The sequence below is a fragment of the Engraulis encrasicolus genome, chromosome 5 (genome assembly GCF_034702125.1).
Source record: "Engraulis encrasicolus isolate BLACKSEA-1 chromosome 5, IST_EnEncr_1.0, whole genome shotgun sequence".
Classification (NCBI taxonomy): domain Eukaryota; kingdom Metazoa; phylum Chordata; class Actinopteri; order Clupeiformes; family Engraulidae; genus Engraulis; species Engraulis encrasicolus.
This window is the reverse complement of record NC_085861.1, coordinates 43616776-43633676: the sequence shown is the minus strand read 5'-3', so window position 1 is coordinate 43633676 and position 16901 is coordinate 43616776. Positions and strand designations below refer to the sequence as shown.

Here is a 16901-nt window from a genome sequence, read left to right as displayed (position 1 = left end):
GTGAGTGAGGGGCAGAACCAGTATCCGTGTGTGTGTGTGTGTGTGTGTGTGTGTGTGTGTGTGTGTGTGTGTGTGTGTGTGTGTGTGTGTGTGTGTGTGTGTGTGTGTGTGTGTGTGTGTGTGTGTGTGTGCGCGTGTGTGTGTGTCTTGACATTTCCAAGCTGCAGCCTATTTTGACAGACGGTGCGAGACGCGGTAGTCATGTTTGTATTCTTGTTCTGTTTTTCTCAGACTGTCACAGATACAGTATTACACCTCTATCTTGCTGTTGACAGCTCTGCATGCTTCCTGACGACAGCAGAGAGGCCATAAAGTCTTTCAGACAGTCTCACTCAACCCTGCAAACTCAAACCTTTTTTTATCTGTACCTGCAAAACGTTATCCCGGCCCCTCCTCCAAAAAGGTCATCCAAGGTCATGTCTTAATACTGTATATAAACAACAACAAGCAGTACATTTTCTCTCTGTGCATGTCCGTGTGTGTGTGTGTGTGTGTGTGTGTGTGTGTGTGTGTGTGTGTGTGTGTGTGTGTGTGTGTGTGTGTGTGGCAGTGTGCTTGGGAGTGTGTGTGTGTGGCCTGGTGTGCTTGCTTGTTAATATGACAAACGTCCCCTACACCTACTTTGCAGAGGGATGATATCAGCAAAAATCTGGGGCTGCACGTGAGTGCGTGAGCGGCAGATGCGAGAGAGGCTGCTTAGTGCCCAGGAAGGGTCTTCCAGCCGCACGACCATCCCAGACACATTTCTCCCTCACGTGCACAAACACCTGCCTGGCCCAATCGCCTTCCGCAGCGCTCCTCCCTCTTTGTCTGATCACAAATGACCTGCACTCGCATCTGCAATTGGCTCCGTTGAGCCGCCATAGTGGCTCAAACAGCCTCCTTTTACCTAATGTGTTCTTGCTTCAGGCCTTGAGCCAAAATGGGAGACTGTTTCTTTCCTCTAGTGACCTGTTTCTTCACGGCACGCCCCTGCAGAGGCAGTTGCCCTAGCAACGTCATGGCCTGCCTCTGGTTGGCTGGTGCCTCAGCCAATCGTGAGCCTTCCTGATTAGCTCACATGAAAACACCATCAAACTTTGCTTGTAGTGGCGGTGCACTGTCTGATGTGATGTGAGCGAGAGTGTTATTTGATATGGACAGGAGGCTTCAGAGTATCCTGAGAAGACACTCTTGAACGATGCTGCAAGATATTAGTTTACATTGTAGTGGGCCAGGCTAAGACGCTTCCGCGTTTGCTTTAGAAATTAGAGATAATATTTTTTATAAATGTGTAACAACGTTTTAGGAGTGAAGAGGCAATCCTAATGGGTTGTAGTAACTCGCGTCCGCGCGTCCCTAAAAGCTTGCGTTCTGCTATGTTTTTCGGCGTGAGAAACCACAGCAGTCGAGTAATTTGATCAGGATCCACTGCTTTTATAATCGACACAGTCAGCGCAATGTAGACATACCGGGATAAGACCGTCTACCACAAGACTACCTCAGACCTAATGACCTTAACGGTCTGCGGCAAGCGTACCCGGCAGGAGAGCGGCAACGAAATGAAATCACATTAACTTCGCCGGTGCCGGCAAAGACGCGCGCGCTATTGCCCTCCTTGCGCTGAAAACTCAACCTGCGCGAGTCTATCTGTCACATCTGGCGGGCTTAGGGGCTGTCGAAATGAGCGAAATATAAAGGAAAGTTTTTTGAAGAGCTCCTCAACTCCGCAACATGACGGTCCCCAAAGACATCCCCGACAAGTGGTTCCCTATGATTCTTCCACTTCAGAGGAAAAAACGGAACCAAGTCGCCGGCGGTATAAAGAAAAGAAAAGGCAAAGGTACTAAAATGTGCGCTAAATGTTTGTGTAGACTTGAAACGTGTAATTCTCATTCCAAATCTCGATGTGGACATAATTACATCGTGCTGTAAGCGATAATTATGACTAAGGAAATCAATCCTAATGTAGAAAATATTAACATTTGCCACCATCCCCTCAATGTGCACGTCATTAAACATGTTTGTGTTTATATGTTAAATAAAGGTCATTGCACTTCCCATCTGACATCATACTCACTCCTTCATGACCTTTCTGTCAAAGTCACATCCCATCACATATCGCTGGCATCACCACTGTGTGTGTTTGTATGTTTGTGTGTGGGTGAGCCAAAGATGTATTATGGTTTGTAAAAGAGTAGATTATCTCAACTTTCTCCTGCCCTACGTGTGATTCATACAGTAGCCTATCCATGTGTGTTCCAGTCATCTCCAGCATGTCTCACTCCATACAGTAATCTCACCCCCTCATCGTATACAGTAGTTCGCTACATAATCACACTTAGCTTTAGTCATATCTACCTTTGCATTCATGTGCCAAACGGCCTTCACCGTTATCCTGACTCATAACCCTGTCAGCTAATTAGCCTTGGCAGTGTGAGTGAGTGTGAGAGTGAGGCATCTGTAGTGTGTGTGTGTGTGTGTGTGTGTGTGTGTGTGTGTGTGTGTGTGTGTGTGTGTGTGATTGGCATCAATCAAATCAACAACACAAGCCAAATGCTAGTGAAATATAAACAAGTGAGAGAGAGAGAGAGAGAGAGAGAGAGAGAGATGTTTACTGTGTGTGGTTTGTGGATGCGTGCGTATCCATTGGTATGTGTGATGTTGTGGTGCTGTTGTTGCTGAAATGGGCTTGAAGGGGTCAAAGTCACTTTGACGGAGCTATTGAGCAGGGCCGGTGTGGTTCCTGCGTCCTGCTGCGTCATGGTTAGTGGTACGGAGCAGTATTGCCAGCCAGAGCTCCCCTGGGTGCCGCTGCTGGTTCTGCTGAGCTCAGGTTCTGTTCTGCCTGCACTCCGGGAGGCCAAGAACCCCAGGGGAGCAGAGGAAACCCGCCCCTGCCCCTGCAGCACTCCCCAGAGACTACCACTGCCTCTGCCCCTGCCCCTGCCCCTGCCATCTTCAGCGTTACTTTTAATTTTGCATTTGTTTTTCCAACGTTATTTTTAATTTTGCATTTGTTTTTCATATTTTTTTCCCTGCTGGTGAAATTTTTTATTGTCATTTTCAGTCTAGGCAGTCTTTTTAACAGTAAGAAATATCAGAATATCACTGCAGCTTGGAGTCTAATATCTTACAAAACTGATGTTTTCCTGGGATAATGCATCATTTTCATCAGGCTCTGCAAAATCTGCAGTCAAGAGAAATGTCTGTACACAGGACATCTAATTAGTCTATTCAGAAGTGTCATCTTTGATATTAATTTAGAGTAGCTTACAGGCAGACTTAAGTGTATCATGATGGTAGGTTGAGACCTATCCTTTTCTGGGAGGATGCAGGAGAGGAGCGACGATGTGGTGTTTGAATTGTTTGCTGCGTAGAGGGGCTCAAGTGTGCATTCACTGTAGTTGACTGCACAGCAGTTGGGGTTCTGGCCAGGACAAGCACACTTCACTGTCTCTCTGAGAAATGTGTGTGTCCTCGAAAGCCAGTCTGATGTAGGCAGGCACAGAAGGATGTGTGTGTGTGTGTGTGTGTGTGTGTGTGGGGGGGGGGGGTGCCTGTACGTTCATCAAAGTGTAAGCCAGGAGGCACTGTGAGAAGTCTGTTAGGCTGTTTGTGTGTGTGTGTGTGTGTGTATGTTTGTGTGCTTACATCCTTCAAGGTAGAAAAAAATAGTCAAATACCCTCTGTCTCACCTTAAGCCTCCTCATCAAATGTGAGCATCACGTTCAACCTTCATTTGGTGCTTCCCTTTTAGGTCAGACAAGTTTTCATTCTGTTTTTGCGCCGTCATGACCCAGTGAAATAAGCCTAACGATGTGTCCCCTTTCCTCAAGGTGAAGGGGAGGCATGTTGCCCACTTGAGAACCAGTTTAAGGGGGCATTAGCTTCATTGATTTTGCCCACCCCCTGTCTTCTTAAGTGAAGTGTTTTTATTTTGTTTTTATTTGAGGAGCAGTAGAGCGCTCATTTTGTCCAAGTTTGTTTATTTGTGCACCGCCTCTGCCGCCTCACACTCTTAAATAAATTGTTAGAGTCAATCCTGGAAGGCTGCAGAGCTGTGCCAGAGCTACGAAATTGCTGCTCCGGTTGGTGGTTGTCTGGGGGATGGAGGGTGGTATGAAGAGTAGTGGGGTGTGGAATTGGTCTTGGGTCCTCGGTTCCTGGTTAGTGGCTGAGTGAGGGGAATGGGGAGGGTATGGAGAGTGGTGTATATAGAGGTGTGTTCAAATATCGACATCGGGATTCGGGCTGCACAATATATCGAAAATGTATCGAAATCGTGAGATCAAGAGTGGCAATATGCGTCTCGTGAAAATGACTTAATTATCGCTAACAAGTGAAACATTTCACGTATGCACAGTACATGTACGGTCCAATCACTAGCTGAATATCAACAAATAAGTAAGAAGCCAGCCATGACCAAAACACAGACCCACAAATTCGTGTCAAGAAAAACACTCCTTTATATTTCTCAATATTGTTTAAATATCGTTATCGAGGTATTGCATGCTATTATCGCGCATCGATATTTTTTTTCGGATATCATGCAGCCGTCATCGGGATACATAGATCGTTGTGAGCCTCTTCACGATACATGTATCGATATGGAGGCGTCAGTATCGATATGTCATGTGAAACAAACAATTACTTTATCAAGGTGCTGAACCTGCATCTGAGAGTTGCTCCTTGCTATGCAGTAGGATTACAGCTTTGTGAAAGCCGTGTTTTACATGCACTGCAGTCTAACTGTTGCTCTACAGAATAACAAAACCAGTAACATTTATACACAGATCTGTTTTCTTAAATATATATTTTTTAAGTAGGCCTAAAATATCGGGATACGTATTGCCTTGAAGACCATGTATCAGGATAAGCATATGGGGATGCAGATCATGCGATACATATCATATAACCCTGTATCGGAATGTGTATCGGATGTTGGCAATACCCACCCCTAATGGTCTTATGTTAGTGGTAGGGTTGTTGTATGGTGATGGGGCTTGGGCTTGGGTCCTGGGTGGGTTGATGGGGATCTGTTAGGCCTAGGTGTTCTAATTTCTTGGGTGCTACAGTACAGCACGGCTGCTGTCAGTTGATGCACTGTGACAGTCCGCCGTGTGCTTGGCTTGCGTCTGGGTCCCTTCGGCTGACGTCAGTGTTCCCAAATATCCTTCGTAAAGAAAATACGAGGGAGATGAGCCAGATGAGCCTCCACCCCCAGCACCGTCACCATCACCCCCTTCTCCCCAGCATTCCGCAGCGTTGTTAATCAATCTTGCCGGCGCCAGTCATCTTGGCAGCTCTGCCAGGTCGGCAGCTAATCAGATCGAGCAGCCCTGCCAGAGAATGAGCGCTCACGGCCCGTGTGTGTGTGTGTGTGTGTGTGTGTGAGTGTGTGTGTGTGTGTGGGGAAGACACAAGGTGTGTGTGTGTGTGTGTGTGTGTGTGTGTGTGTGTGTGTGTGCGTGTGCGTGTGCGTGTGTGTGTGTGTGTGTGTGCATGTGAGTGCACACCTGTATGTGTGTGTAGTATGTAAAAAGAAATCTGAGTGTAAAGCGGTTATTCTTTTGTGATGAGTCACTCTGATGCGGTGTGCAGATTAGATTGGGGCTATTCCATAATTGACCCTCTGTGCCTCGCCGCCTGCCTGCCTTCCTACTCCTCCATCCATCCAGGTCTATTTATAGCTCCTTTTAGTAGGCCTGATGATGATGATATCCTAAAAAGTGCTTTGCAGCAGGAGGGACACCTCTGCAGTGTGACTCCTCTATCGGCCCTACTCACTCACTCACTTGCTCCCTGTGGGGGTGGAGGCTGGTGATGGCAGGTGTCACGTGTCTTCTGTGTGACCTCCTTTTCCTCCACCTGTCCTACCTGTGCCCTGCCGTACAGTTGGCTGGATGTTGGTCACGCATCGCAGCCCCCCGTGCCACCACTGACACATATTGGCCTGGCTGAGTGCATGGGTGCAGGGAAGCCGACAGGGTGAGACAAAGGGGTCAGTTGTCCCAGGGCACAGGGGGGGCTTTTAGATGACTTTGTCCGGGGCGCGGCCAAAGTTGTCAGCAGGGATGGTGGGTGTTGGTGGTCATGGTGTGTTGGCAGGGTGGCATGGCTTTGTGAAGAGCTGTGCATTAAGCTAAGTGAAATAGCACATTAGTTGCTGATGTATAGTGTTTTGGTATGGTGGCGCCCCGCCTAGTCGCTTTGGCATCCGTGGTATCTATGCTGCTGCAGTTTTTCCCGTCTCACCTACGCCGCTAGTTGCCACTTTGTGCACATGGACCCACCAGTGGGCCCGTTGACTCATTGCTGAAAATAGACTTAACTACATCATAGCGACATTGCTATGGCATTACAGAGAGCCTAAAGTAACAGATTAAGACTGGGTCATTACAAGTTTGGTGACAGTAAGGTTCTAACATACAGTAGGCTCTGCAAAAAGGGGTCAATATTGAAATCATGGTTTATTGTGGCTCTGGCTCATTTACACAGCGTAGTGATGATTCTTTCTTCTATCTTTTCTTTTCTTGGTACGCAAGTCTCTTAAAGGCCAAAGGCTCTTAAATCAAAGCCTATACTTTCTAGGCAAGGGAAGACTCTTTCTAAGGGTGGGACTGCCGGCAGGCCTGTTCACTCTTTTCTAAAAAGACTCAACAACATGACATTACAGAGTGCCTTTACCCAGTAAGGCACAGCCCCTGTGTTACAGATTAGTTGTTGCCAAAATGGCTATTACCAAGCCATAATGTACAGTATTACCAAAGGCCCTGTGTACTGCTGTAGTGTTGTAGTATGGCAGTAAACGTTTTTCAGTGACTATTGAAGTGTTCCACTGGTGGAACGGTAGACATTACGGGGCTAATGAACCAGATTAAAAGTTGGTCATGACCATTTTACAAATTACGTCAAGTTATATCATAGGCTGTATGCAGTGGGCTTAAAGTGTTTTTTCATGGATTCAGAGTAAGTTGGGTCTGTTCTGATGATCGATTGGCTTGACATTTTCTCTTTGTAAATGCATTTGCATTTCTGTTGGCCATAACATGATGCATCACCAGTCTAGAGAAAAAGATCAATTTCTGCTGACTGAAGTAGTCTGAATATGGCTACTGTTATAAGCTCAGCTGTCGATCATGTGTATAAATAATATTTATTGCCTTTTCCCCCAGATCTAGTTTGAGAGGTTGGCAGATTAAGTCAGACAACAATTATTGATGTGTGTATTTTTATTACCAATTGACTATAATCCATCTGCAGGCGTTACAAGTATGTAGGCTACCACTGACCCCATTCTTGAGCACAACAGTGATGATTCTGGCTGTAGATTCACATCAACTATGGAACCTCTGGTGGTTGTTTCTTTCTAATGCATCTTGTTGCTGTTGCTTCCTGCGTTGGACCTTGTTATGAAATGAAATTGCTCTGCATTGTCTACTACATCATGCCAGAGCTTAGTGGAGTTGAAAAAAATAGTGCACGTGCAGTAGACTTAGACCAGCCTTCGCTCTAATAAGCTACTGTATTACCATATTTAATTGAAATAAAGCGCTATATGATAGACATGGTATCATATCATCATAGCTCATCTTTGTGAAGCATAACACTTCATAATGTTCTCTTAAGTTATGGTTAAGGATCCTGCAATCTCAATGGAGCACTTAAATTGAGTGGCCAATTGAAATGCCATTTATATGATGGATGGAATGTAGTTGTTGGGCTTTTCAGGAACTGCCAATGTATTGACCTGGTGGGCAACGTCCAGTGTCTTTCTACAGTAAATGTTAACAACATACTGGTGTGTGTGTGTGTGTGTGTGTGTGTGTGTGTGTGTGTGTGTGTGTGTGTGTGTGTGTGTGTGTGTGTGTGTGTGTGTGTGTGTGTGTGTGTGTTTGTGTGCCTGTGTGTGTGTGTGTGTGTGTTCTCACGTGCACACTTGTGTGTACAGTATGTGCATGTTATAGTATTGTCTGAATGTCATAAATGCTCTGTCTTCAATATGTGTGTGTGCGCATACTTGCGTGTGCTGTGCCTTTGTGTGTGTGGGCTTGTGTGTGTGTGTGTGTGTGTGTGCGTGTGTGTGTGTGTGTGTGTGTGTGTGTGTGTGTGTGTGTGTGTGTGTGTGTGTGTGTGTGTGTGTGTGTGTGTGTGTGTGTGTGTGTGTGAGGCCCCCTCATGCAGCATTAGTGTGATGGCTGTATTCCTCAGGCTGGGCAGCCTGTCACTGGTAGCTGCTCAGTGGAAGACAAGGTCATGTCCAGTACAGCGTGGGGGTCTGTCTCCAGAGGCACCAAGGGCCATTGGCCCCCATGCAGCATCATCAGCAGCACCATCAGAGGAGGGGCACAGTGTCTCTCTTTGCTGATGGGGTCGAGTAGGGAGGAGGAGAGGGTGTGGAGTGGAGTGGTGCTGGGGGAATGCTGGGTTGTTGGGTTGTTGTTCTTGGAGTGTTGTTTAGCATGCTGGGACTGTGTATTCTGGCATTTCCTAACACTCGATATTGACCTCATTCTACCCTCTACCCACTATGCACGTGCACGCATGCACTGGGCAAAGAGCACACACACAAGCACACACACGTACATACACACGCACACGCACGGGGGTCCAAGACGTCCAACATGTCCTTCAGTGCAACGGATACTTTTGCTTACTGTAAATGCAAAAAAAGAGATTTTTTTTTAATTATTTTTTTGGCTTGGCTTTCATGCATTCACTTTTCAATTTTTTTTTTGAAATTTCATGTTTTTCACAGTTACAGTAAGCAAAAGCATCTGTTAGCACTGAAGGACAGTGTCATGTTGGACGTCTTTGACCCACGTACGCACACAAACACAAACTCTCTCTCTCTCTCTCTCTCTCTCTCTCTCTCTCTCTCTCTCTCTCTCTCTCTCTCTCTCTCTCTCTCTCTCTCTCTCTCTCTCCCACACAGACACACACATCAAATACTTCTAGTGTGTGTGTGTGTGTGTGTGTGTGTGTGTGTGTGTGTGTGTGTGTGTGTGTGTGTGTGTGTGTGTGTGTGTGAGAGAGAGAGAGAGAGAGAGATACTAGTAACCTGTGTCATACATACAGCACATACATCACATTCTCTCTCTTTCTCTCATACACAGGCACATACACACACAGAGACGCATAGCCCCCAGGGCGATCAGCTGCATATGTATAAATGTGTATCATCAGCGCAGGCCTGTATTATATTATATAGATTTGTGGCTTGGCAGCATAAACATCATATGGCATTGCTGTCACCCACAGCCCAGTACTGCGGAATAAATGGGCCTATCAAATTTATTTATACCATCGCTAAGCAGATGGCAGCAGGGATGCTGGCTGGCATCTTACAGGGGGTAAAACGAGGGATGGATGAGAGAGTGATGAAGAGAGAGAGAGAGAGAGAGTGAGAGAGTGAGAGAGAGAGAGAGAGGTGAAGAGGCAGGGAGGCAGATACAGTATGTGCGTACACATGTGAGGGGCACGTGGCACGTGCCGACACAGCACTCTAGAGAAGGGGGAGGGGAGGGAGGAAGGGTGTATATGTGTGTGTGTTTGTTAGTATGTGTGTGTATGTGTGTGTGTGTGTGTGTGTATGGTGGGGCTGACAGGGGGAAATGAGGCTGAGAGTGGAAGAGTGAGGAAGAGGACGAGGGCATGAGAGGAGAGTTCTTAGAGAGGTAAGAAGAGAAAAGCAGGAGTGGAAGAGGGGACCGAGCAGAGGAGTTTGTGAACAAGGGAAATGTAAGAGCAGAAGAGGAGGAGAAAGAAGAGGAGGAGAGGAACGTCAGCAGGATGGATGGAGAGCTAGAGGAGAGACAAGGAGAACGACGAGGGTTGGGGTGGACGGAAAATAATAGAACAACCAGAAAAGTAATGGAGAACAGAAGAGGTTTGGTGGGATAAGTAGACAGCTGGAGGAGTAAATGGGGAAATAAAGAAGAGCATAAAAGGAGAGTGAGGAAGGAAGGATGGATTTAGTGCTAGAGGAGATAGAAGGGAAAGTATGAGGTGGGGTGGGGATGGGGTTGAAAAGAGGAGGAGGAGAGGAGGACTGAAGAGATTGGGTGGGATGAGTGAGAGGCATTGGGAGGTAGGGAAACGATAAGAGACAGAGAGAGCAGAGGAAAGGAGGACAAGAGAGACAGAAGGGGATGGACTGACAGCTAGAGGAAGAAGGGAAAGGATGAGGGCAGGAGTGGACAAGAGTGTAAAAAAAGAAGCAAGAGGGGAGATGACTGAACATTTGGGTGGGATGGGTGGATGGATGGATAGTAGATGAAAAGATAAGGGCAGAAGACTGGAGAGTCAGGATGGAGGGAAATCCCAAGAAGGGAGGGAAAGAGGAGTGCAGAAGTGTTAAAAGGTTGACACAGGAGGAAGGAGAGGAGTGGAGGTTAGACAGGAGAGAAGAGATCCTGTCTGATGGCCTGTCCTCCTGACATCCTGAGGATGAGGAGAGAGGCGCTGGGAGAGGAGGTGGAGATAGAGGAGGGGATTGGACATGGAGGTGGAGATGGGGGGATGATGGGGTATAGGGAGAGATGGAGAGGATGATGGGGCAGAGGACAGAGAAGAGCACTCGTCAGCAGACAGACAGAGAGAAAAAAGGAAGGGAGAGGTCGCACACAGAGATGTTTCACACTTCAGTGCCATTGCACGTGCACATGAACATACTCACACTTTCATAGCGTACTGTAGGCTACATGCATTTCCAGAGTGACACTCTTTGGTCTGCTAGTGGTCTCTATTCATGACTACTGTACAGTATAGTACAGTACAGTACAATATCATGTAGTGCATGTGTTGTATATGTACAGAAACAAGAGTCTGTGTATGCGCTGTACTTAGGGGTGGGCATAGATTAATTTTTTTAATCTAGATTAATCTCACTGTAATTATGAAATTAATCTAGATTAATCTAGATTAATCTATATCAAAATGGCTCATTCAGAATAGGCACACTAGCGAAATAATGCCGAAAAAAAACCTTGGGGTTTCTTAAAACAGATCGCGCATTAGACCAGAGCTCATCTTTTTTTCCAAAATGCATCTCATCTTCAAAAAATGGTCATGTTGATACTTGGAGATAAAAAAAATCACAGCAATATGTGTAAAGTGTGTCCAATATGTTAGGAAGCATTTACAGTTATAAGATACTGAAATTTCAAAATGAACAGCGCTATAAGTTGTAGAGGCAAATACAGATAAATCTATCAAACATGTAGGCTACAGTATTTAAACAATATTACCTCAACAATTCAGCATTTCTAATGGGCAGAGAGAGAGAGAGAGAGAGAGAGAGAGAATCTGCCACTGTCCCTTTAAGAGAGGGAGGAGCTCTGCGCGTAGTAGGCACAGCAGCCCTCAGCAGAGCCAGGCTACTGGATATGCCTATCTAGAACCTACAGCACTGGCTCACGGCGATTTGATAGTTGTTCTCAGAGTTAGAATGCCAGATGAGTTACAACTCGACATGAATTCAGTTTGCAAAAAAAAAAAGTCAAGCGCGACAACCGCGAGGTTTATTACCATCGGACATGAGAATATCTCACTGAATCGCGAATGTGCGCGATTGCAACACAAACATTCAGCGAGAGTAGATATTGACAGTTTCAGTTTGACAATCTTCAAAATGCATAGGACTATCACACGGAATGTTATGCAATTATAGCACAGGCAAGATTTCTGGAAGTTGTTTATGTATTCTATGCAATGCGTGAGGAAATGTAGGCTATGTCGGGCTGCAGCTACTCACACACAATAATGTCTCTCTATGCTTCACCTCAAACAATAACGTCTCTTTAGTCTACCACTTATGAAAAAGCACTCAAACAACAACTACCACGGCAGAGGGATTAATGTTTTCAGCATGCAAACACTTCATATTTAGTAGGTCTGCTGAAACAACAGGTGGAGAAAGGAGAAGCGACTGGAGCGCAGTCTAAAAGCGTCTGTCAATTAAACGCTATGGTGACGTGCATACCCAAACTCCAAACCTATATTTTGAGAATAGATTAACGTGCGATATTTTCTTTATCGCGCGACAAGAGTCTCACATTATCGCAGCACGTTAACGCCGATAACGGCCCACCACTAGCTGTACTGCATGTACTGTAGGCTACTGTGTGCAGGGCTTGAAATTGTTGTTTTTCATTACTTGCCAATTTGGCTAGTAGATGTTAAATCTTACCAGCCAAACATACATTCACTGTCAAAGTGGCTAGTAAATTATTTTATACCAGATAAAACTGAATTTTCACCAGATTTGGCTGGTGTTAATTTAGAGCCCTGACTATGTACTGTGTGTGTGTGTGTGTGTGTGTGCGTGTGCGTGTGCGTGTGCGTGTGCGTGTGTGTGTACTATATGCAGGGCTTGACATCGGCAGTAAAACTTGGCTGTGGCTAGCAATAATAGTCTCACTAGCCAGTTTGGCAGGTAACTTATTCTTGGGTTTCGCATTTCCCAGAAGTCTACCGTATATCCTGTTTTTGCCGCTTGTTAAGTTCAAGAGAGATCATTTAGATTCTCTTTGTCTGAGGTAGTTTAATTTAACACACTATGAGCATAGCAATGATTATCCTGTTTTACCACCTCATTTTCTGAGCTTAGATGTATCATGGTAAAGAAAATATTTCTTAATAAAATACTGACAACAAAGCTGTGGCTAGTAGTGACTCGGGAAAACAACTAGCCACAGTGGCTAAAAGCAAAAAGCACAAATGTCAAGGCCTGACTGTATGTTTGCCTCGTGTGCACCTTGCTGTGTGTGCATTGTGCTTGTGCACATCCCTGTGTGTGGGCGCCGTTAACGTGTTTGCATATGTGTGTGCACATACAGTACATCTGAGGACGACCACCACATTAAGCATACATGTGGAAGAATGAACCAGGCCAGTCAGTGGCTGGTTTGGCTAGCCAAGCCCAGCCAGATTGAAAGCTCACATGCTACATCACACAGGCTGTATGTGTGCGCGACACGTGTGTGTGTTTCACACCAGATAGGCTACAACCATCTACAACCACTCACTCACTCTCTCCATCGTACCCCGCTGACCTCACCAGCGCTGCGCTGCATTGACCCGCTGCTAAAGCCATTTCATTGGCCTTAATGCACTGCCTGAACGATGTGGAAACTGATACCTCTGCATATATCAATACGCACACGCGTACTGTAGGCTGCTACTGCTACTGCACTATACGACCGGGCAGAAAATACAGAATGCCTTTGGCCCAAAAGTCAATTTATGAGAAATCCTTCATTACAAATGCAATATACACACACACAGAACATTAATTTCTCAAATGACTCACGCGCGCACGCACACACACACCCTTCAATCAAAGACGATTTATTATTGTGAAGACTTTCGTGACGATTTTCTATCGTTGAGTACTTTCTTGAGTACTTGAGTACTTTCACTGCCTTTGAGTGCCAGATATACTCCCTAAGCGCTCGCAAAAAGGCTGCACAGCTATCATTTTCATGCTTCCCTAATAATACACGTTATCTCTCCATCGTTAAATATGAACGCATAATTATTGTATCATTCTGTAGCTAATGAAATGAAATGGGCTATGTTAGATAATGTTAGATTAAATTAGTCTGGGCCTCTGAAGATGCATGAAGAGTCCTCCTCCCTTGGGCAGTGCAATGGGATCTCTCTTTATCTCTGTGTCTTTCTGTATGTTTTTTTGTCTCTCTGTGTCTGTCTATCTCTCTATCTCTCGCTCTCTCTTTCTCTCAGCGCTAGGTAGGCTGCTGTTGTTTGTGTGTGTGTGTGTGTGTGGTGAGCGTGACTGAGAGAGAGAGCCTCTGGGCCCTGTATGTGTCCTTGGCTGCCGGCGGAGGACAGACACATAAAAAGGGTTTAATGGGCCGTGGGAGGAGGGGGCGGAGTATGTAGCCACTCTGTCTCTGTCTCTGTGTCTCTGTCTGTGTCTGTGTCTGTGTCTGTGTCTGTGTGAGTCTCTCTCTCTCTCTCTCTCTCTCTCTCTCTCTCTCTCTCTCTCTCTCTCTCTCTCTCTCTCTCTCTCTCTCCCTCCATGGATGTCTCATGTCTGTCTATCTGACTATATCTGTCACACTCTGTCCTGTGTATCACGCACACTCTGTCCTGGTGTCTACCACATCTCTACCTAAATACCTGTTTCTCTTCTGCTATCACTCTCTCACTCTCACTTTTACCATCTGTCTCTCACCCACCCCCCCAATGGAGGTAAAATATCTGCATCAATATAATCATCCTCAAGGTCTCTGACCCCCCCCCCCCCTCTCTATCTTCACTATTCATCTGTGGAGTTGCCTGTCCCTGCTGGCCAGTGGACAGGTAGCCTAATGCAGTGCCTGGCTTTGGCAGCAAGACATAGACGGAAGCCAGAGCCAGATGAGAATAGAAGGACAAAGGCACCAGACCTGATTACACATATAGAAGAGGAGAGAGAGAGAGAGAGAGAGAGAGAGAGAGAGAGAGAGAGAGAGAGAGAGAGATGAATCAAGAAACTGTTGGATGAGAGCGGGGGGCAGGGGGATGACCTTGAGATGGGGATGCAATTGAAAAGAAGGATAAAAAAACACAATGTGGTATGAACAGCATGACAAAGGATGAATGGACGAGTACAGGTATTGTGAACATAAGGAAAACACAAAATGTTGTGAGCAAATATCAAATATCCTACAAAAAGAGACAGTATCAGTCATCACCAGACCTAGCCTGGTCCTGACCATCCCATAATACTACCATTTCATTTCGTATTTATGGTCTGGCATTTGTTTGCTCTGAAGCGATTGTAAGAAGCAGGAAGTTTGCACTCAGTTATGGTTTGAAATTATTGGACACCTCTCACCCAATCGCTGGCAGTTACTCAACAACAACATAGCGCAGACCAATGGCTCTGGCGCAGATGTGTACGTCATTGTCACGAGCGTCCTCCCCCTTTCGCCCCCACGTGGGGGGCGTATTCGATTATTGGCTGTTTTCTGGGGGGGGCGTTGCGATCAAAATTCTACTGCTCCAGGCACTCCACAGAGAAGCACGGCCAGACTACAGTAGTGGAGTCAATCCTTTGGCGGAAGTAGGTAGGATGGCTCGCGAGGCTACACCAGACCAGCTCCAGGCTACAAAATGAGCAAGCAGTACAGATATGCAAGCATGTGTATTAATAGATATAGGCTACAGAAATGTCTGTGTGTGGTATTGGGGGGTGGAGTTGGGACTTTTGGGGGGGTGTTGATTCATGTACTGAACCAATCAGCTGTTCAGCAACTCAAGGTCATGTGTTTTCTCTCTCTCTCTCTCTCTCTCTCTCTCTCTCTCTCTCTCTCTCTCTCTCTCTCTCTCTCTCTCTCTCTCTCTCTCTCTCTCTGTCTGTGTATGTGCATGTGTGCATGCGTGTGATGGGGGGCTTCTGCAGTGCCATAGGCAGAATTTTGTAGTATAATAAATGGCCATGATGAGCAAAGGTATGGCCAATACAGTATGTGCTGCTTGTTGTGTCTGTCTCTGTCTTTATGCTTAGTCTCCGTCTTTATACACCAGATATTGTACTGGTAAATTAAGTGGAAAAATCTGCATGCATTACTGAGGTTGTTTTGATCTTTATATGGACTGACATGTGTTACTATTCCAAAGTACTCAAGTATCAGCCATTATTGGAACGTATTTTCCAGTTGGATTATGAATGCAGACTATTAGTATTGGTCTTTGGAAGCTTACGTCATGTGCATAAGAATGTAGTTAGAGGGCTGCAGTTGCGAGGTATGCAAAAAAGAGGAGCAAAAAATTTGGTAAATTTTAGCTCTGTTTCAGCTATTATTGGTAGTGTGAACATAAGGGGACAGAGATGTTTTGTTTGTCCTTGAATTTTGAATGCTACAACAATAAGAGGACTGATATATAAAACAGTGTGTAGCCCCTAAGACCCATTAACATGTCAAATACCTTTTCCAGAATATTTGGATCTCGTACTCTCTTGCATGTCTCTTGGATCCAAATAAAATAAATCGTGTGTGTGTGTGTGTGGTGGGGGAGAAATGTAATGCGTTTGTGGTTTTTTGTGCTGTTTTAATTGTATTTATGTTATGCTTTACATTTACAATCGCAGTGGATTTTCACAGGTCTGGCCTGGGTTTATTATTTTGACGTTTCATCAGATTTGTAAGTGCAGTGTGCTGTGTGCGTGCGTGCTTGATTGTGTGCATGCGTGCGCGTGTGTCCGCATATAACTGTGTGAATGTTTGCACATAACTTCTGTGCCATTTCCGGCTCAAGTCAGACAGTAACCAGGTCAGTGAGTTCATTTTTTTTTTAAAGGGAAAACGAAATCTCATTCATATTGCATTAAGTGTGAGTACCAAGTTTCCCCAACTCAGTGAGTGTGGAAGAGAGATGGAGAGAGAGTGTAGTGTGCCGGCTACTTACAGACATGAGAAACAGACACGCTGAAGGCTGCTTCTCAAGACTCTCTCTCTCTCTCTCTCTCTCTCTCTCTCTCTCTCTCTCTCTCTCTCTCTCTCTCTCTCTCTCTCTCTCTCTCTCTCTCTCTCTCTCTCTCTCTCTCTTCCTTTGACCTTTGGACTGCAACAGTAGGACTGAGAAAATAACACAGGAAGCGGGTTAAAATGCTTTGTCTGGGGTTTATGTAGATGTAGTATGGTGTTTGTTTGTGTGTGTGTGTGTGTGTGTGTGTGTGTGCGTGTGTGTGTGTGTGCGTGTGTGCGTGTGTGCGTGTGTGCGTGTGTGCGTGTGTGTGTGTGTGTGTGTGTGTGTGTGAAACATAGAGATGGATAGAGAGATATGTCTGCACAAACACACAGGCTAAATGCAGATCAACATTTAGCCTGCATGTAAACAGCCTCTCAGAGGTGGATGGTGTGAGTGAGGCTGACACCCTCTGGTGTTTGTTTATTAGTAGAGGGACA

At 45.7% G+C, this 16901-nt stretch overlaps 1 protein-coding gene across 1 annotated transcript in view; it reads left to right on the top strand.

The window, feature by feature from the left end:
• Positions 1–1625: 1625 nt before the first annotated feature.
• atp8b2 (ATPase phospholipid transporting 8B2) overlaps positions 1626–16901 on the top strand; it is a 69246-nt gene continuing 53970 nt past the window's right edge. Inside the window, exon 1 of the mRNA XM_063199510.1 lies at positions 1626–1822. Within this exon, the coding sequence (XP_063055580.1) occupies positions 1714–1822 (109 nt within the window). The 5' untranslated portion in view covers positions 1626–1713. The remainder of the gene's footprint in view (positions 1823–16901) is intronic.